At 39.9% G+C, this 21,628-nt stretch overlaps 1 protein-coding gene across 2 annotated transcripts in view; it reads right to left on the bottom strand.

Annotated features, from left to right (window-relative positions):
- Positions 1–3,299: 3,299 nt before the first annotated feature.
- The window catches only part of VPS41 (VPS41 subunit of HOPS complex), an 809,562-nt gene continuing 791,233 nt past the window's right edge, over positions 3,300–21,628 (bottom strand). For both annotated transcript variants that reach the window (XM_053714423.1, XM_053714424.1), the window contains exons 28-29: positions 15,914–15,993; positions 3,300–3,580 (exon numbers count right to left, since the gene is read on the bottom strand). In XM_053714423.1, coding sequence (XP_053570398.1) covers positions 3,500–3,580; positions 15,914–15,993 — 161 coding nt within the window. In that variant the 3' untranslated portion in view covers positions 3,300–3,499. The remainder of the gene's footprint in view (positions 3,581–15,913; positions 15,994–21,628) is intronic.

Below are 21,628 nucleotides of genomic sequence, written 5' to 3'. Positions count from 1 at the left end.
TAGTGTGTCTAAATTCTCCTTTTTTTAAGGTGGATTTTCTATATCCATCTCCATTCGTAGAAATAGTCACTTTTTATTGCCCCAATAGTGTGTCTACATCACCAATATTTTGTTTATAGGTGGATTTTTGTTTATTTATTCCAATTGTATATAATAATTGTCTATACATTTACATCAGCATATTGACTATTAAAAAGGAGCTAATAACTATATATTACATCAATAGTTTCTATACATTTACATCAGCATATTGACCATTAAAAAGGAGCTAATAACTATATATTACATCAATAGTTTCCATAAATCTAGGTCTTATAACAGAAGTGTCTTTCCTTTCTATTACACATTTATTATTAGAAAGAGAGCTGGTGGATGTATATAACATCAGGCATTACTTAACATAAACCTAGGTTTCATTATACTCTATTGGGAGTTGCAGTTTTTTACGATGTTAACTCTTTACTTTCTTATTATTATTGGAGTCCCTTTAAAATTATTTCTATATGAAAAAGTAATTAGTCTTGTGATGGAAGATATTTTCTATATAAACTAGATATCATTTTAACTTATTTTAGGATATATTATTTTGTTGAACCATTACATAAAAAAGGAAATATGATATAAATGTATTGAAAAGAAAAGTCAGAAAATATTAGAAAATATAAAGATGGTGTTCTTGTTATATAGGTATTTTTTATTCAAAGAGAAAGGGGGAGAGATCTAGTTCTGAATTTAGTCCATGTGGAAATAGAGTATTATATTTGTATATCAGCTCTGCTTCTTTTATTCTCAGTTTCTTTTCTATGTTTCCTCCCCGCCAATGTTTGTGTACCTTTTTGATTCCCCAGTATGTCAAATCCTTTGTATTGCTTTTGTGTGCTGTTTTAAAATGTTTATAAAGATGAGTGTTTTCTATACCATTTTCTATGTTATTTAGATGTTCTCTGATACGATCTTTGACCATTCTTTTGGTCTCTCCGATGTAAAATAAATTACAGGAGCATCTTAATACATAGATAATATTTTTTGTGGAGCATCTTATGGTATCTTTTATTGAAAATATTTTATCTGAACCATTGATTTTAAGGGTTGTTATTTTCTTGCTGAAACTACAGGCTTTGCAGGAGTAACAAGGGAAAAAACCATTGATACTCCTACCCATTAGATCTTTTTGTATTGTATTACTTTTTTTATTTTGTTTTAAGTCGCTTGGGGCCAAAATTGTTTTTAGATTATTTGCTTTTTTAAAAATGAATTTTGGATTATCTGAAATTTTTTCCCCTAAAATATCATCCTCTTTTACTATATACCAGTACTTATTTATAATTTTTTTAATAATGTTATAGTCTGCATTATAGTCTGTAATGAAGGGTATTGTGATTTTTTCTGCATTTTTAATTGGTCTTTCCTTATATGTAAGCAAACATTCTCTATTTGTGTTCCTTCAAATTTCTTAACTTCAAATTTCACATTCTATAAAGTCACATAGATACGCACGATCCCTTAAGCTGGAAACATAAGTCAGATTGCCTCAACATTTTTATTGCCTTTTTTGCCTTATTATTGCCTAATTTAAACACATTTGCCAAATGATTTAATGCTGCTATATTTTTATCTTATTGACAAAGTTTGATTTTATTATTGTGATTTGAAAGGTGTTGTGATTGATTAGTGTGGGCCACATGCATGACTGATTTTGTTAAATATTGAATAAATTTGATATGAAATCCACTTAATAGTTTTAGACTATTTTCTCCTATTATCACCACCCAGTGCATTTGAGGGCATTAGCATAATACAGACTTAGAAAATCAGTTTATTAACCCATTGCTTGGTATACCTAGTGTACATCTAGCACCACCTACACTCCACGTATCATTATCCTTTTGAATTCAGAACTACCTAGGAAGGAGGTAGTATAAGAGGTTGGCGACGTGGGTCGAGTCCAGCGCTCCACTTCACTGTTTTATACAATTACTTCAATACACTACAACAAATAAAATTAATCTATGGGAACACATTAAAAGGGAAAATAAAGGGAAAATAATTACAGTACACTGTCCCTTTTACAGATGCAGTAAAAAAAAAAAAATCAGCATGATCATTTTTAGGTTAGCCTCACAAAACCTAAAATAATAATAATTAATAATAATAATAATAATAATTAACCCTACAGGCTAAATTCTAAAGGGTAAAAGTAAATATAAAACACTAGTGAGAGCCAGTTGCCAATCTCTCTCCCCACTCTATGACTAACTTGTTTGCCATCATGAACTATCTGAAAAGAAAATCCTATGTAGCTGTGGAGCTCTGCTAAGCACACGCGCTCCCTCTGATGGCCTGTTAGCTCCGCCCCTTTCTACTGTATGGCAAGTAACAGCAAGAGCAAACCAGAAGCGCTCCACTCTTGCTGCTTCTCATAGTGTGGGCATATGGGGGTGGATCATGTTGTTACAACATGACAGCAAAAGTTCAATGCATCCTTAGCAGAGCTCCCCACTGTTACTAAATAGCAGCGGGTAGGTCGGGACGGAAAAGTGTAGATGTTGTGCTGTCCTCGACACTGTAGTGGGTGTGTGTGGGGGAGGGAATTATTATAAACAATGAAGATATCTGATTTTATAAAATGATAAAATAAATACATAACGTATGCATTAATTATATCATTAGTATTTTATAAATTCAGGTTTCCTCATCATTAAACATTCAAAGCCAGCTGAAAATGATTTTTAAGACCTGGGGATGGTACGTTAACCTTTTAAGGCCGTTATGGCTAGGCTGACCATATTGCTGTTTTAGGAAGGAACACATATGAAAAATACATATGTGAGGGTTCTTATACAAAACCATTTCTTTAAACAGCCCTGAAAACAGCCTGACATATGTATTTTTCATATGTGTCCCTTTTTAAAGCGGCAATATGGTCAGCCTAGTTATGGCATTCTATTCTGTCCTAACCGTGCCGGGCTTTAGCGCTTCCTGGTTGTGATCGTGGTATGGAGGGCATGCCTAGCATCATAGGGACGCCCCCCTGACACGATCCCATCATTGAAATCTCGTTATCGCGTGCAAGATCGTGGGATTTCAATTTGTTTACATTGGAAGTATCCTGCAGCTGTTTCTAAATGTGGCCATGTACCACTGGACATTTGTAGGAAACAGATTAATAGCCATTCAATTTATTTGATGACCTTAATGCCCCTAAAATATTGATCTGTGGCCCCCATGTGTTAGGAAGTTGTGCATAACTGATCATTTAATGGTCAAAACAAGAGTATATGACAGTCAATACATAGAAATTATGCAGGCAGGTAATTTTATTTTAATACTGCTTAGCAGAGTAGACCGCATCCTCTAGCACAGTGAATAACTTGGTCAGTTAACACAAACATTTAAAGAATTACAGTATTATAAATATTACAACAAATAAAGCCTGTGAAATCAGCTAGGAAATTTGATTTCATGAAACAAAATCTCCTTATATCTCAAGAACATTTTGCTATTTTTTCATCTCTAGGATTGCACTGCCAGGACCACGATGCTTTGCACTGCAAATGTTGCAGAAATGGACAGGAGAAATCTAAAATAAAAGATAGAATAAAAATCAACAAAATAACTGGAAATCATACTTAAAATATAAAATAGTAAGATAATTTAATAAACAACAATAAATAATTAGTGGCAAGATATAAAGACAAAACATTTAGAATACGCATTTAATGGACATTAAACCCAATTTTTTTTCTTTCATGATTCACATAGAGGATACAATTTTAAACAACATTCCAATTTACTTCTATTATCTAATTTGCTTTATTCTTTAGATATCCTTTGTTGAAGAAATAGCAATACACATGGGTGAGCCAATCACACAAGGCCTCTATGTGCAGCCACCAATTAGCAGCTACTGAGCCTATCTATATATGCTTTTCAGTAAAGGATATTAAGAGAATGAATCAAATTAGATAAAAAAAAAGTAAATTAGAAAGTTGTTTAAAATTGCATGCTCTTTCATGCCCCTTTAAGATATAATAAGCTAGTTATGAAAAGCAATTAATTGTAGCTCTTAACAATGACAAACATTTGAACAATTGCAGGTGAAAACCTTTAACATTCAAAAACTTTATTTAAAAGAACATCTTTTCTAGCAAAACAAATGTATCTATTTACAACCAATATACTTGTTTTCAAGACCAGCGTAATAGCCATACAATTTAAATTTAAAAATGATATTATTTATCATTGTATCTTGCCAGAGGAATGGGTTGTGTAATATATATATGCTCCTTTACATCTTAGGGCTAGATTACGAGTGGCGCGCTACCTATCGTGCACGAGCGAAAAAGGGTTTATCGCGGCTCTTTGCACGTATTACAGTTTTAAAGTAAACGCGTTTGCTTGAGCGGAATTTAATTTAACGCGTGTCGGGATAGCGTGACTTCAGAGCTCAGGTCATCTGTTACGCTCAACTAAAAAGTTGCATCAAAATTACATGTAAAGTTACAGTTACACTCATAATAACGCTGTCTAATAAAATGTATTAAATATATATATGTTTATATGTGTGTACTTATGTATTTATATGTGTATATATGGTTTTAGACATATACACACATATAAACACATAAATAAATATGTATACATATAAATAAAAGTGCAGTCAAGTAGCTGAAAAATCATATGTATGCAATATACATATTTAGGGCTAGATAAAAGTGGAGTGCTAAATATCGCTTGCGCACAAGCGATATTAGCGCTCCACTGAGTAATACCAGCACACGCTAATGTGCCCTGGTATTACAAGATAAGCGCAATGCGAACGTGAGCTCGTGTTCGCATTTCTAGGAAGAATTGCGCTCATGAGAGCGCGCTTCCATTGGCTCCAATGGGAGTCTCGTTCTGATGCCGTCAGAGATGGCATCAGAACCTAAGCGCAGTAAAGGGGGTAAGTAGCAATTTTTTATTTTTTTAAATAAAATACACTACACTGTATTTTGAGGGCATTAGGGGCATATTTATAAAATTTACCAGGGATCTGATCTCTGAATAATTTTATAAACACTTAATGACACCTCAAGCTCGCAGTAGCAACAACCAGCCACTTGTAATGGCTGGTTATTTATCACGCGTCCGCAAACGAGCAAATTTGTATACATCTATACCTATATATAATCAAATAGGTATAAATATATATTTTGCCAAAAATACATCAGATAAATATAGAAATATGTATTTATGAATAAATGGAACATATTATTCTATGTGAAGGACATTGGAATGTGAAATATTAATATTTCAAGTCGGGATAGCGTACTTTATTTATACGTGATTGGGTTTATGGGGGAATACGTTAAGGCATCGCGTTATTCGAAGTTTTGACTTTTTGTGCGCGTTGGGTTAGCACTCGTGTAAAAACATTTTACCTTTAACTTCTAATACGCACACAAAGAGCATAATTCTAGCGGAGTTAACGTGTGAGCAATAAATAGCGCTACTTTATATCATAAATACTTGCAAAAGGATAAATCAATGTTATGCTTACAAAAAACAATTTTATTACAGCTAAGAAAATTATATAGATGATATAGTGTTAGTTTTAAAACATAATGGGCCAAATAACAAGTGGAGCGCTATTGTTAGCTAACTTGTGCGCGTATAAGTTAAAATTAAACACATTCGCTTGAGAGCAAACTATATTAGCTTGCTTCGAGTTAGCACGAGTGGAGACATAGGGGCCGATTTATCAATGTCTGTCCGAAATGATACGATGTAGCGTATCATGTCCGCCGCACATCAATAAATGCAGACAGCATACGCTGTTGCAGTTCTTGTGAACCGCTTGCGCAATGCCGCCCCCTGTAGATTCGCGGCCAATCGGCCACTAACAGGGGATGTCAAACAGCCTGATCGTATATATCGTATTGATGTCCGCAGCCTCAGAGGCAGAGGACCAGTTATGGAGCAGCGGTCTTTAGACCGCTGCTTCATAACTGCTGTTTGCGGCAAGCCTGAAGGCTTGCGAGGCTTGTGCAGAAACAGGGGCATCAATCTCTATTTGGAGCTTGATAATTCGGCCCATAGTATAAAGAGTAAGAGTTAAAAAAAATGTGCAACAAAACTACATAAATACATTAAAATAAAGTGTTACACTCATATACTCTGATAAAAAATATTCATATAAATATTTAAAAACATAATTTATGCCTACCAGATAAATTCCTTTCCTTCCGGAAAGGGAGAGTCCACGGCTTCATTCCTTACTGTTGGGAATACAACACCTGACCATCAAGAGGAAGTAAAGACACCCCAGTCAAAGGCTTAAATAACCCTCCCACATTCTCATTACCCCAGTCATTCTGCCGAGGGAACAAGGAAAGGTAGGAGAAATATTAGGGTATAAATGGTGCCAGAAGAATAAAATAAATAATAGTGGAACGCCCATAGACAAGAAAAAACAGGCGGGGGCCGTGGACTCTCCCTATCCGTAAAGAAAGGAATTTATCTGGTAAGCATAAATTATGTTTTCCTTCCTAAGATGGGGAGAATCCACGGCTTCATTCCTTACTGTACCCAAGCTCCAGAGGACACTGAATGAATAACGGAAGGGAACAAAAAGGAAGAGGCGGACCCTATTCTGAGGGCACCACACCCTGCAAAACTTTTCTCCCGAAAGCTGCTTCAGCCAAAGCAAAAACATCAAACTTGTAAAATTTTGAAAAAGTATGTAAGGAGAACCAGGTAGCCGCCTTACAAATCTGATCCATAGAGGCCTCGTTCTTAAAGGCCCAAGAGGAAGCCACTGCTCTAGTGGAATGAGCCGTTATCCTCTCAGGAAGACGATGTCCCACTGTCTCGTAAGCTAAGCGGATGACACTCCTCAACCAAAAGATAGGGAAGTTGAAGTAGCCTTCTGCCCCTTACGCTTCCCCGAATAGACAAAAAACAAGGAGGAGGATTGTCTAAACTCCTTAGTAGCCTGAAGATAGAACTTCAAGGTGTGAACCACATTCAAATTGTGAAGTAAGCGTTCCTTAGATGAAGAAGGATTAGGACACAAGGAAGGAACCACAATCTCCTTATTGATGTTGCAATCTGACACAACCTTAGGAAGAAAACCTAATTTAGTAGGTAGAACTGCCTTATCTGCATGAAAAATCAGATAAGGGGGCTCACATTGCAAAGCAGAGATCTCAGAAACTCTGTGCGCAGAGGCAATAGCCATTAAAAAGAAAACCTTCCAAGATAACAATTTATTGTCAACGGAATGCAGAGGCTCAAACGGAACCTGTTGCAAAACCCGAACAAAAAGATTTAGGCTCCAAGGAGGAGCCCCAGATCTAAACACAGGTCTGATCCTAATCAGAGCCTTAACAAAGGACTGTACGTCTGGAAGCTCAACCAGTCTCTTGGGCAATAAAACCAACAGGGCCGAAATCTGTCCCCTCAGGGAAATAGCAGAAAAGCCCTTCTCCAGCACATCCTGGGGAAAAGATAAGATCCTGGCAACCCTAACTCTGCGCCAGGAAAAACCATGCTCTTCACACCAGAATAAGTAGGTCCTCAACACCTTGTGGTAGATACACTAAGTAACTGGTTTACGAGCTTGAATAAGAGTATCAATGACACTCTCAGAGAAACCTCTCTTGGCTAAGACTAAGCGTTCAATATCTACGCAGTCAGCCTCAGAGAATCTAGATTTTGATGAACAAATGGACCTTGTATCAGCAGGTCTCTGCGACAAGGTAACTTCCACAGAGGAAATGAGGACATCCCCACTAGGTCCGCGAACCACGTCCTTCGCGGCCACGATGGAGCAATCAGGATTACAGATACCCGCTCCTGCTTGATGCGGGCCACCACTCGAGGAAGAAGCGGTAATGAAGGAAAAAGATATAAAAATTTGAACCTCCAGGGCATTGCTAGTGCATCTATTAGATCCGCTTGGGGATCCCTCGACCCGTACCTGGGTAGCTTGGTATTGAGACGGGACGCCATGAGATCTATCTCCAGCGTCCCCTACTTGCTGCATATCTCTGCAAACACCTCGGGATGGAGAGACCATTCCCCTTGATGGAAGGCTTGCCTGCTGAGAAAATCAGCTTTCCAGTTGTCCACACCCGGAATGTGGATTGCTGACAGTGAACAGCTGTGGGCCTCCACCCACTCCAGAATCTGAGATACTTCCTTCATCGCCAAGGAACTTCTCGTTCCCCCTTGATGGTTGATGTAAGCCACCGAGGATATATTGTCTGATTGGAATCTGATAAACTGGGACAAACCCAGAAGTGGCTAAGCCTTCAAGGCTTTGAAGATTGCCTGTAGTTCGAAAATATTGATCGGGAGGGAGGACTCCTCCTGAGTCCACAACCCCTGTGCCTTCCTGGCACTCCAAACAGCTCTCCATCTTCAAGGCTTTGAAGATTGCCTGTAGTTCGAAAATATTGATCGGGAGGGAGGACTCCTCCTGAGTCCACAACCCCTGTGCCTTCCTGGCACTCCAAACAGCTCTCCATCCGGATAGGCTTGCGTCAATAGTCACAATCTCCAAGGATGGTCTTAAGAAGCATGTCCCTCTGGACAGATGATCTGGACAGAGCCACCAAGAGAGCCATTCTCTCGACCAGCTGTCTAATACAATCTGTTGAGACAGATCTGAATAATCGCCGTTCCACTGCTTCAGCATGCACAGTTGTAAAGGTCTGAGACGGAACCTGGCAAAAGGAATGATGTCCATGCAGGATACCATGAGACTAATCACCTCCATACACTGAGCCACAGAGGGACTCAAGGAGGTCCGGAGGGCAAGACATGCCAAAGTTAGCTTGCAACGCCTCTGGTCTGTTAGAAATATCCTCATGGATATGGAGTCTATTATAGTACCCAGGAATTCCACCCTGGTACTTGGGATAAGAGAACACTTTTCCAAGTTTATCTTCCATCCATGTGATCGAAGAAGACTGAGAAGGGACTCCGAGAATTCTTCCGCAAGACGAAAGGATGGTGCTTTTACCAGAATATCGTCCAAGTATGGGGCTACTGCAAATCCTTGAGTTCTGGTAACGGCTAGAAGAGCCCCCAGAACCTTCGTAAAGATTCTTGGAGCAGTAGCTAGGCCAAACGGAAGGGCAATGAACTGGAAGTGCTGGTCCAGGAATGCAAACCTCAGAAACTGAAAGTGTTCCCTGTGGATTGAAACATGAAGGTAAGCGTCCTTCAGATCTATAGTGGTCATAAACTGGCCTTCCTGAATTAAAGGAAGGATGGACCTTACCGTCCCCATCTTGAAGGAAGGGACACTGAGAAATTTGTTTAAGCACTTTAGGTCCAGAATTGGGCGGAAAGTTCCCTCCTTCTTTGGGACCACAAAAAGGTTTGAAAACCCCCCCCAAACCTCTTTCTTCGATAGGCACCGGGAAAACAACTCCTAAGGAGGATAGATCCCGAACGCACCCTAGAAAGGCATCCCTCTTTTCTGGTCTGGTAGAAAGATTCGAGAGAAGGAATCTGCCCCTTGACGGATGAGATTTGAAGTCTATCTTGTATCCCTGAGATACCACCTCCAGGATACACGGATCATGTACAATCTTGAACCAGGCGTCTGAAAAAAGAGACAGTCTGCCCCCTACACGATCCGATCCTGGATCGGGTGCCGCCCCTTCAAGCCGATTTGTTTTCGGCGGGCTTCTTATTCTGTTTAGATTTATTCCAGGACTGAGCCGACTTCCAAGAACTCTTGGGTTGCTTGAGCTTGGAGGAGGATTATTGTCGTTGGGATTTGTCAGAACAAAAGGAACGAAAATTAAAAGATTGTCGTCCCTTAGACTTGTTCTTCTTATCTTGCGGTAGGAAGGCACCTTTGCCTCCGGTAACCATAGAAATAATGGAGTCCAGGCCTGGACCAAATAAAATCTTTCCCTTGAAGGGAAGAGAAAGGAGTCTGGACTTAGAAGTCATATCTGCAGACCAAGATTTCAACCAGAGCGCCCGGCGGGCTAGGTCCGCAAAGCCAGAGGCCTTTGCATTTAGGCGAATACTTTGCATGTTCGCATCACAGATAAAAGAATTAGCAATTAACAAAGCTTTAATTCTGTGTTGAATATCCTCGAGGGGAGACTCAACCTCAATGAGTTCCAACAAAGAGTCGCACCAGTAGATAGCCGCTCCGGCAACAGCGGCAACTGCAGCCGCTTGTTGAAACAAAAAACCTTTATGTTGAAACATCTTTCTCAGAAAGGTTTCTGTTTTCTTATCCATCAACTCTCTGAATGAAAAACTATCCTCAGGAGGTATAGTAATACATTTAGCAAGCATAGAGATAGCATGATCCACCTTAGGAATGGAGCCCCACAAATCCAGTTGAGAGTCTGGGACGGGAACAACTTTTTAAAAGTAGACGAGGGGGAAAAGGAAGAACCAATTCTTTCCCATTCGTTCTTAATAATGTTTGCCATCTTAACCGGCACAGGAAAAGTCAAAGAACTTTCCTGTCTTCGTAAACTCTGTCTAATTTAGGTATCATAGGTTCTTCAGGCAGCGCGGTCTCTGGAACCTCTAACATAGACAAAACCTCCTTTAATAAAAAACTTTTAAATCTAAAGAATGGTTCCTCCGCAGCAGGAGGGTTAGACGCTAAGGACTCCGACCCAGAAAGTTCATACTCTGAAGCTACAGAGGATAACTCATAATCGAATAACTGGGACAAAATAGATAAATCAGATAAATATTTAGATGACTCCGGTTCAGGAGAGCTATGTTTAACCTTTCTCTTGTGTTTGTTAGAGCAAGGTAATGCACTGAGGACCACAGACAGCGCAGTTTGGAACTGAGCGGCAAAGTCCGCAGGAAGAATGCCCCCTCCGGATGGAGGATTAGATGTGCTACGGGGAACTGCATGTGGAGTGGATAATGTAGCAAGGGTAGTAATCCGAGTCCTGAGAGGTAGACGGCTCAGAGGGACTAAGAGCCTTAGCAGGCTTGTCTCCCTCCTTAGACTTTATAACAGTGTTAAGGCATGTGGAACATAATTGAGTGAGCGGGAAAACCATGGCCTCCTCACAATATAAACAGGTATGATTTAGTACAGAAGGAGTACCTTCTAACATGTCAAAGTCATCCATAGCTCAGGTTATAACCAAAGAAGGACACAAATGAAAACGTTTTTAATTATAGAAAACTGCACCTTTATACTCCAAATGGCTGGGGCACTAACCACCGCCTAGACCCAGACAGTTAACAGAGGAAACGCTCTCCTCAGGTTCAAGTCTCAGCCAGAATGGAGGAAATGAACATAGACCACACCCGGTCACATGCAGTGCAAAACAGTACTTCTCCTGTTATTACAAGTACAGCAAGTAATAGGAGCTGTGCAACACTTTCAAAAACGAAAGTGAAACTTAAAAGTAAAACCTGTTTGTTCCAGCCGAAAACACACAGTCTATTAGCCCAGGAAAAATTCACACAAAGAAGCATGTAAATAATTAATAAAGGAGGGGGAGTAAGAGGTGGCGCCTATGGCTAACTGTCTTGGAAGAAAATTAAAAATGGCTCTACTGATACCAATACCATAAAATTAAGTTAAGTTGTACTTTTATTGCGAAGTTACCAGTGGACCAATGATATTTATTAAAAAAACACACACGAGAAAGTACATAAATAAAATAAAATATTTATTAAAAATATCTGTATAGGATTGTGTGTATTCAGTTATAAAAACAATGATAGGAGGTAATTTCTTATGCAAATGAATGTTTATACAGAAATATAAAGGTCCAAACACGATTTTACAAATACTTATTGGTGGCAATGTGCAATTGAATTAGCTACCAAAAAGCACTGTTAATTGATACAAACAGAGATTCTAAGTAAGAATACTATGTAGTTATCAAGCAGAAAAAAAATTATATCACTAGACACATTGTGGCTCAAAATTTTTTTTAAAAAAAAGGTTAAAAAAGATTAAAAAACGGAAAACAGAAAAAAAGCTGCAGCGAATTTTTTTTCTCCAAAAAACAATAGCACAGAGAAATAGTTTTACCGTGAAAAAATATATGTGGCCTTAAAATGTCAGAATGTCTCTAAAATCCCACGTAGGTCCTTATATCTTAAAGTTACATATATTATTTTAATTGTAACAGTGCATTTGATGGATTGAATAAGGACTTTCAGTTCGATGATATTATGTGCTTTGCATGCAAATCCTCAATAGTATTTATGCAGCAGGAGTGTGTTTATTTAAAACAAGATACATTGATATCCCTAAAGGCAATGTTTCAAAGTGATTGTCTCCGTGAAAATCAGCTGATCTTACCCAGGTAATACTCGTTTAAATAAATGAAGCGTATTTAGCCCTATTTTGAGCTAATTTTTAATGAATTTCTGAAGGTCTCTTTCTATAGAGTGTTTATAGGATAGATCTTTCCCCTTATATAAATTGTTGTATTTGTAGACGTAAGGAAGTGTAGAATCTCTTACCCTGCCTTGCCTTGTCGGGCTTATTCAGCTTGTGGCAGCGTCTTCAAACTCTTTGCCGGAAATAGCAGGACTTCATGGGAACCAATCCTTAGGCTAATCTCCGTGAGTATAGCAGGTGTAGGATTCGCCCTTTACCGATGATCCACTTCAAAGAAGGCTCCTATCGTCCGGTGAGACAATTTTGGAACTCACAAAGGGACGGTCCTGAGTTATGAGCTGGAGCTGGTTATCTTCTACGCATTTTGGCTTCGGAAGCATAAGCCTTTATCAAGTATCATAAATATGTAAATAATTAATACACTGAATAATTAACCCCAACTGTTCAATAAACCCCCTTCAGAGGATATTAACCCTGGATCCTATCAAAGTATAAAGGAGCCACACTGTGACCCTGTTTTAGCGTTTTATGTGTAAAAATTGAAACAATCTTACCTCCAGGATCCATGCTGTGGAACAGAAGTGTTATAGCAGCGCTCCTGACATGGACTTGAGTGAGAAAAAGCAGGCAGTGAAACTAGTCAACACTGATTGCTTAGGAGCTGTTAGCAGTAGTCTGGATGGTTTTGCAGAAAAACTTTCCCTGCATTTACAGACTCGAACTTTCATCAATACTCTCACTGAGAGGTTGATATGACTACTTAAAACTCCAATCCTATTTCGAAGGGCAGATACCCTTTTTCAGGACTCTCCAAATCTTCTGCCACTTCTCTGCCACCTCCTAACGTGACAAAAGGCAAAGAATGACTGGGGTAATGAGGAAGTGGGAGGGATATTTAAGCCTTTGCCTGGGGTGTCTTTGCCTCCTTCTGGTGGCCAGGTGTTGTATTCGCAACAGTAAGGAATGAAGCCGTGGACTCTCCCTATCTTAGGAAGGAAAAGTATTTTTTTTATAAGGGTTAAAAGGTATATGGTATATGACAAGGTGTTTGAATGGAAAGGGCTATAATGCATTTATATATATATGTTTAAATATTTGTATGTGTGTATGTTTATGTGAGCATATTTGTGTATATACATGTGCATTTATGTATTTATATATGTATATGCATACATATATAAACACATATACACACACATGTATATACATATATATATATATATATATATATATACACACACACACACATACTTTGGAGCTCTTTCCACTAAAATAATTTACAAACAAGAACATTTTTAATATGTTATGTGTTTCACTGTGTATTTACTGTAAATATTTTACATTCCAATGTTCTTCACATAGTAGAAAATATTATTTTTATTTTTAAAATAATTTATATAAAATGGATATAAAGTTTACAAACAATTAACATATATATATATATATATATATATATATATATATATATATATATATATATATATATATATATATATATATATATACAGGGAGTGCAGAATTATTAGGCAAGTTGTATTTTTGAGGATTAATTTTATTATTGAACAACAACCATGTTCTCAATGAACCCAAAAAACTCATTAATATCAAAGCTGAATATTTTTGGAAGTAGTTTTTAGTTTGTTTTTAGTTTTAGCTATTTTAGGGGGGTATCTGTGTGTGCAGGTGACTATTACTGTGCATAATTATTAGGCAACTTAACAAAAAACAAATATATACCCATTTCAATTATTTATTTTTACCAGTGAAACCAATATAACATCTCAACATTCACAAATATACATTTCTGACATTCAAAAACAAAACAAAAACAAATCAGTGACCAATATAGCCACCTTTCTTTGCAAGGACACTCAAAAGCCTGCCATCCATGGATTCTGTCAGTGTTTTGATCTGTTCACCATCAACATTGCGTGCAGCAGCAACCACAGCCTCCCAGACACTGTTCAGAGAGGTGTACTGTTTTCCCTCCTTGTAAATCTCACATTTGATGATGGACCACAGGTTCTCAATGGGGTTCAGATCAGGTGAACAAGGAGGCCATGTCATTAGATTTTCTTCTTTTATACCCTTTCTTGCCAGCCACGCTGTGGAGTACTTGGACGCGTGTGATGGAGCATTGTCCTGCATGAAAATCATGTTTTTCTTGAAGGATGCAGACTTCTTCCTGTACCACTGCTTGAAGAAGGTGTCTTCCAGAAACTGGCAGTAGGACTGGGAGTTGAGCTTGACTCCATCCTCAACCCGAAAAGGCCCCACAAGCTCATCTTTGATGATACCAGCCCAAACCAGTACTCCACCTCCACCTTGCTGGCGTCTGAGTCGGACTGGAGCTCTCTGCCCTTTACCAATCCAGCCACGGGCCCATCCATCTGGCCCATCAAGACTCACTCTCATTTCATCAGTCCATAAAACCTTAGAAAAATCAGTCTTGAGATATTTCTTGGCCCAGTCTTGACGTTTCAGCTTGTGTGTCTTGTTCAGTGGTGGTCGTCTTTCAGCCTTTCTTACCTTGGCCATGTCTCTGAGTATTGCACACCTTGTGCTTTTGGGCACTCCAGTGATGTTGCAGCTCTGAAATATGGCCAAACTGGTGGCAAGTGGCATCTTGGCAGCTGCACACTTGACTTTTCTCAGTTCATGGGCAGTTATTTTGCGCCTTGGTTTTTTCCACACGCTTCTTGCGACCCTGTTGACTATTTTGAATGAAACGCTTGATTGTTCGATGATCACGCTTCAGAAGCTTTGCAATTTTAAGAGTGCTGCATCCCTCTGCAAGATATCTCACTATTTTTTACTTTTCTGAGCCTGTCAAGTCCTTCTTTTGACCCATTTTGCCAAAGGAAAGGAAGTTGCCTAATAATTATGCACACCTGATATAGGGTGTTGATGTCATTAGACCACACCCCTTCTCATTACAGAGATGCACACCTAATATGCTTAATTGGTAGTAGGCTTTCGAGCCTATACAGCTTGGAGTAAGACAACATGCATAAAGAGGATGATGTGGTCAAAATACTCATTTGCCTAATAATTCTGCACTCCCTGTATATATATAAATATATACCGGTATTTAAAAATAAAAGAACATTTTCTACTATGTGAAGAACATTGGAATGTAAAATATGCATAACTACTTTCGAGTTAGCGCTGTAGGTCTAACGCAGTGTCGAGTTAGCAAGTAAGCAAGAAGTGTTTTTTTTTTTTAAAGCGCGCTTCATTACAGTCTATGGGGAGTAGAAGTTAAAGCAGTAGTGATATCTGAAGTTCTGAAATTAGCATACGCACGGTTTTGCTTGTGTGGAATTTACTTTCAACCTGTAATACACGTGCTAACCCTACCCTTGTGCGTTAAAAGTTTACTTCCAACAGTGTTTGAGTGCGAGTGAAAGCGTTAAATAGCTTGCCACTTGTAATCTGGCCCAATGTGTATTTTAAAAGAAAGAAAAAGTATATGTCTAATTCTATATATCTTTAAACAGTTCATGACAACTTCTGATCACAACAATACTTAGAACAAGTTTCTAGTGGTACTCTGGGTCTTACAGTGTTCATGGCAGGCAGGCAATCTTTGTGAAACATGTGTCTGCAGTGGAATATCACAATACCGTTGGGTTTGGAAGCATCTGAAAGAAAAGACAAAAAGAAATGTAATTAAAAACAAGGTATTTGTGCTGCAATGTTGTGGCTGCACGACTGCCGACTATAAAGTTATTACAGGCAGAGATTTAAGCCACTTATGACATCCTAGAGAATGACTTCAGCACCTGACGATCTTTATTATAAGGTTAGGGACTGAGGTTGGGCTATGGTAAATTTTGACAGTGAGCCCAGCCATTCCTAATCCTATTTCAATCAAAGCAAAGTGTTCACTGGTCAATAAAAACATAATTTATGCTTACCTGATAAATTCCTTTCTTCTGTTGTGTGATCAGTCCACGGGTCATCATTACTTCGGGGATATAACTCCTCCCCAACAGGAAATGCAAGAGGATTCACCCAGCAGAGCTGTATATAGCTCCTCCCCTCTACGTCAGTCCCAGTCATTCGACCAAGAATCAACGAGAAAGGAGTAACCAAGGGTGAAGTGGTGACTGGAGTATAATTTAAAAAATATTTACCTGCCTTAAAAACAGGGCGGGCCGTGGACTGATCACACAACAGAAGAAAGGAATTTATCAGGTAAGCATAAATTATGTTTTCTTCTGTTATGTGTGATCAGTCCACCGGTCATCATTACTTCTGGGATACCAATACCAAAGCAAAAGTACACGGATGACGGGAGGGATAGGCAGGCTCATTATACAGAAGGAACCACTGCCTGAAGAACCTTTCTCCCAAAAATAGCCTCCGAAGAAGCAAAAGTGTCAAATTTGTAAAATTTGGAAAAAGTATGAAGCGAAGACCAAGTTGCAGCCTTGCAAATCTGTTCAACAGAGGCCTCATTCTTAAGGCCCAAGTGGAAGCCACAGCTCTAGTGGAGTGAGCTGTAATTCTTTCAGGAGGCTGCTGTCCAGCAGTCTCATAGGCTAAACGTATTATGCTACGAAGCCAAAAAGAGAGAGAGGTAGCAGAAGCTTTTTGACCTCTCCTCTGTCCAGAATAAACGACAAACAGGGAAGAAGTTTGACGAAAATCTTTAGTTGCCTGCAAGTAGAACTTGAGGGCACGAACTACATCCAGATTGTGTAGAAGACGTTCCTTCTTTGAAGAAGGATTTGGACACAAGGATGGAACAACAATCTCTTGATTGATATTCCTGTTAGTGACTACCTTAGGTAAGAACCCAGGTTTAGTACGCAGAACTACCTTGTCTGAGTGAAAAATCAGATAAGGAGAAACACAATGTAATGCTGATAACTCAGAGACTCTTCGAGCCGAGGAAATAGCCATTAAAAACAGAACTTTCCAAGATAACAATTTTATATCAATGGAATGAAGGGGTTCAAACGGAACACCCTGTAAAACGTTAAGAACTAAGTTTAAACTCCATGGTGGAGCAACAGCTTTAAACACAGGCTTGATCCTAGCTAGAGCCTGACAAAAGGCCTGGACGTCTGGATTTTCTGACAGACGCCTGTGTAACAAGATGGACAGAGCTGAAATCTGTCCCTTTAATGAACTAGCCGATAAACCCTTTCCTAAGCCTTCTTGTAGAAAGGACAATATCCTAGGGATCCTAACCTTACTCCAGGAGTAACGTTTGGATTCGCACCAGTATAGGTATTTACGCCATATTTTATGGTAAATCTTTCTGGTAACAGGCTTCCTAGCCTGTATCAGGGTATCAATAACCGACTCAGAAAAACCACGTTTTGATAAAATCAAGCGTTCAATTTCCAAGCAGTCAGCTTCAGAGAAGTTAGATTTTGATGTTTGAACGGACCCTGTATCAGAAGGTCCTGTCTTAGAGGTAGAGACCAAGGCGGACAGGATGACATGTCCACTAGATCTGCATACCAAGTCCTGCGTGGCCATGCAGGTGCTATTAGGATCACTGATGCTCTCTCCTGTTTGATTTTGGCAATCAATCGAGGAAGCAGCGGGAAGGGTGGAAACACATAAGCCATCCCGAAGTTCCAAGGTGCTGTCAAAGCATCTATCAGAACCGCTCCCGGATCCCTGGATCTGGACCCGTAGTGAGGAAGTTTGGCGTTCTGGCGAGACGCCATGAGATCTATCTCTGGTTTGCCCCAACGTCGAAGTATTTGGGCAAAGACCTCCGGATGAAGTTCCCACTCCCCCGGATGAAAAGTCTGGCGACTCAAGAAATCCGCCTCCCAGTTCTCCACTCCCGGGATGTGGATTGCTGACAGGTGGCAAGAGTGAGACTCTGCCCAGCGAATTATCTTTGATACTTCCATCATTGCTAGGGAGCTTCTTGTCCCTCCCTGATGGTTGATGTAAGCTACAGTCGTGATATTGTCCGACTGAAACCTGATGAACCCCCGAGTTGTTAATTGGGGCCAAGCCAGAAGGGCATTGAGAACTGCTCTCAATTCCAGAATGTTTATTGGAAGGAGACTCTCCTCCTGATTCCATAATCCCTGAGCCTTCAGAGAATTCCAGACAGCGCCCCAACCTAGTAGGCTGGCGTCTGTTGTTACAATTGTCCAGTCTGGCCTACTGAATGGCATCCCCCTGGACAGGTGTGGCCGATGAAGCCACCATAGAAGAGAATTTCTGGTCTCTTGATTCAGATTCAGAGTAGGGGACAAATCTGAGTAATCCCCATTCCATTGACTTAGCATGCATAATTGCAGCGGTCTGAGGTGTAGGCGTGCAAAAGGTACTATGTCCATTGCCGCTACCATTAAGCCGATCACCTCCATGCATTGAGCTACTGACGGGTGTTGAATGGAATGAAGGACACGGCATGCATTTTGAAGCTTTGTTAACCTGTCTTCTGTCAGGTAAATCTTCATTTCTACAGAATCTATAAGAGTCCCCAAGAATGGAACTCTTGTGAGAGGAAAAAGAGAACTCTTCTTTTCGTTCACTTTCCATCCATGCGACCTTAGAAATGCCAGAACTAACTCTGTATGAGACTTGGCAGTTTGAAAGCTTGAAGCTTGTATTAGAATGTCGTCTAGGTACGGAGCTACCGAAATCCCTCGTGGTCTTAGTACCGCCAGAAGGGCACCTAGAATCTTTGTGAAGATTCTTGGGGCCGTAGCCAATCCGAATGGAAGAGCTACAAACTGGTGGTGCCTGTCTAGGAAGGCAAACCGTAGATACCGGTGATGATCTTTGTGGATCGGTATGTGAAGGTAAGCATCTTTTAAATCCACTGTGGTCATGTACTGACCCTTTTGGATCATGGGCAAGATTGACCGAATAGTTTCCATTTTGAACGATGGAACTCTTAGGAATTTGTTTAGAATCTTTAAATCTAAGATTGGCCTGAAAGTTCCCTCTTTTTTGGGAACCACAAACAGGTTTGAGTAGAACCCTTGTCCTTGTTCCGACCGCGGAACCGGATGGATCACTCCCATTAATAACAGATCTTGTACACAGCGTAGAAACGCTTCTTTCTTTATCTGGTTTGTTGACAACCTTGACAGATGAAATCTCCCTCTTGGGGGAGATAATTTGAAGTCTAGAAGGTATCCCTGAGATATGATCTCTAGCGCCCAGGGATCCTGAACATCTCTTGCCCAGGCCTGGGCGAAGAAAGAAAGTCTGCCCCCCACTAGATCCGGTCCCGGATCGGGGGCTCTCGGTTCATGCTGTCTTTGGGGCAGCAGCAGGTTTCCTGGCCTGTTTGCCCTTGTTCCAGGACTGGTTAGGCTTCCAGCCTTGCCTGTAACGAGCAACAGCTCCTTCCTGTTTTGGTGCAGTGGAGGTTGATGCTGCTCCTGTTTTGAAATTCCGAAAGGGACGAAAATTAGACTGTCTAGCCTTAGCTTTGGCTTTGTCTTGAGGTAGGGCGTGGCCCTTACCTCCTGTAATGTCAGCGATAATTTCTTTCAAACCGGGCCCAAATAAGGACTGCCCCTTGAAAGGTATATTAAGTAATTTGGACTTAGAAGTAACATCAGCTGACCAGGATTTTAGCCACAGTGCCCTACGTGCCTGTATGGCGAATCCTGAGTTCTTAGCCGTAAGTTTGGTTAAATGTACTACGGCCTCCGAAATGAATGAATTAGCTAGTTTAAGGACTCTAAGGCCTGTCCATAATGTCGTCTAGCGTAGATGAACTAAGGTTCTCTTCCAGAGACTCAATCCAAAATGCTGCCGCAGCCGTAATCGGCGCGATACATGCAAGGGGTTGCAATATAAAACCTTGTTGAACAAACATTTTCTTAAGGTAACCCTCTAATTTTTTATCCATTGGATCTGAAAAAGCACAGCTATCCTCCCACTGGGGATAGTGGTACGCTTAGCTAAAGTAGAAACTGCTCCCTCCACCTTAGGGACCGTTTGCCATAAGTCCCGAGTGGTGGCGTCTATTGGAAACATCTTTCTAAATATTGGAGGGGGTGAGAACGGCACACCGGGTCTATCCCACTCCTTAGTAACAATTTCAGTTAATCTCTTAGGTATAGGAAAAACGTCAGTACTCGCCGGTACCGCAAAGTATTTATCCAACCTACACAGTTTCTCTGGTATTGCAACGGTGTTACAATCATTAAGAGCTGCTAAGACCTCCCCTAGTAATACACGGAGGTTCTCCAATTTAAATTTAAAATTTGAAATATCTGAATCCAATCTGTTTGGATCAGAACCGTCACCCACAGAATGAAGCTCTCCGTCCTTATGCTCTGCAAGCTGTGACGCAGTATCAGACATGGCCCTAGTATTGTCAGCGCACTCTGTTCTCACCCCAGAGTGATCACGCTTGCCTCTTAGTTCTGGTAATTTAGACAAAACTTCAGTCATAACAGTAGCCATATCATGTAATGTTATCTGTAATGGCCGCCCAGATGTACTAGGCGCCATAATATCACGCACCTCCCGGGCGGGAGATGCAGGTACTGCCGCGTGCGGCGAGTTAGTCGGCATAACTCTCCCCTCGCAGTTTGGTGAAATTTGTTCACATTGTACAGATTGACTTTTATTTAAAGTAGCATCAATACAGTTAGTACATAAATTTCTATTGGGCTCCACCTTGGCATTGGAACAAATGACACAGATATCTTCCTCTGAGTCAGACATGTTTAACACACTAGCACTAACTTGCAACCTGGTTATAATCTTTTTTAGCAAAAACGTACTGTGCCTCAAAGAGGTACTTAAACGATTAAATGACAGTTGAGATAATGAACTGAAAAAACAGTTATAGCATCAACTTTAAAATAACACAACTTTTAGCAAAGGTTTGTTCCCATTAGTAAATAACAATAACTAAATTTGACATAAAATTTACAGAGTAACGTTTTTATTCACAGTCAATATAAAATTCTCACAGCTCTGCTGAGAGAATGTACCTCCCTTCAAAGAAGTTTGAAGACCCCTGAGATCTGTCAGAGATGAACCGGATCATGCAGGAAATATAATAGTAGCTGACTGGAAATTTTTTGATGCGTAGCAAAGAGCGCCAAAAAACGGCCCCTCCCTCTCACACACAGCAGTGAGAGAAACGAAACTGTCACAATTTAAAGCAAACAACTGCCAAGTGGAAAATAATGCCCAAACATTTATTCACTCAGTACCTCAGCAATGTAAACGATTCTACATTCCAGCAAAAACGTTTAACATGATAATACTTATTAAAAGGATTAGTGACCTTTAACAGAGTAGTTCCGGTGAAATACCATT

The sequence above is a fragment of the Bombina bombina genome, chromosome 5 (genome assembly GCF_027579735.1).
Source record: "Bombina bombina isolate aBomBom1 chromosome 5, aBomBom1.pri, whole genome shotgun sequence".
Taxonomy (NCBI): Eukaryota; Metazoa; Chordata; class Amphibia; order Anura; family Bombinatoridae; genus Bombina; species Bombina bombina.
The sequence above is the reverse complement of the archived record's forward strand: the minus strand, read 5'-3'. Positions and strand labels throughout refer to the sequence as shown.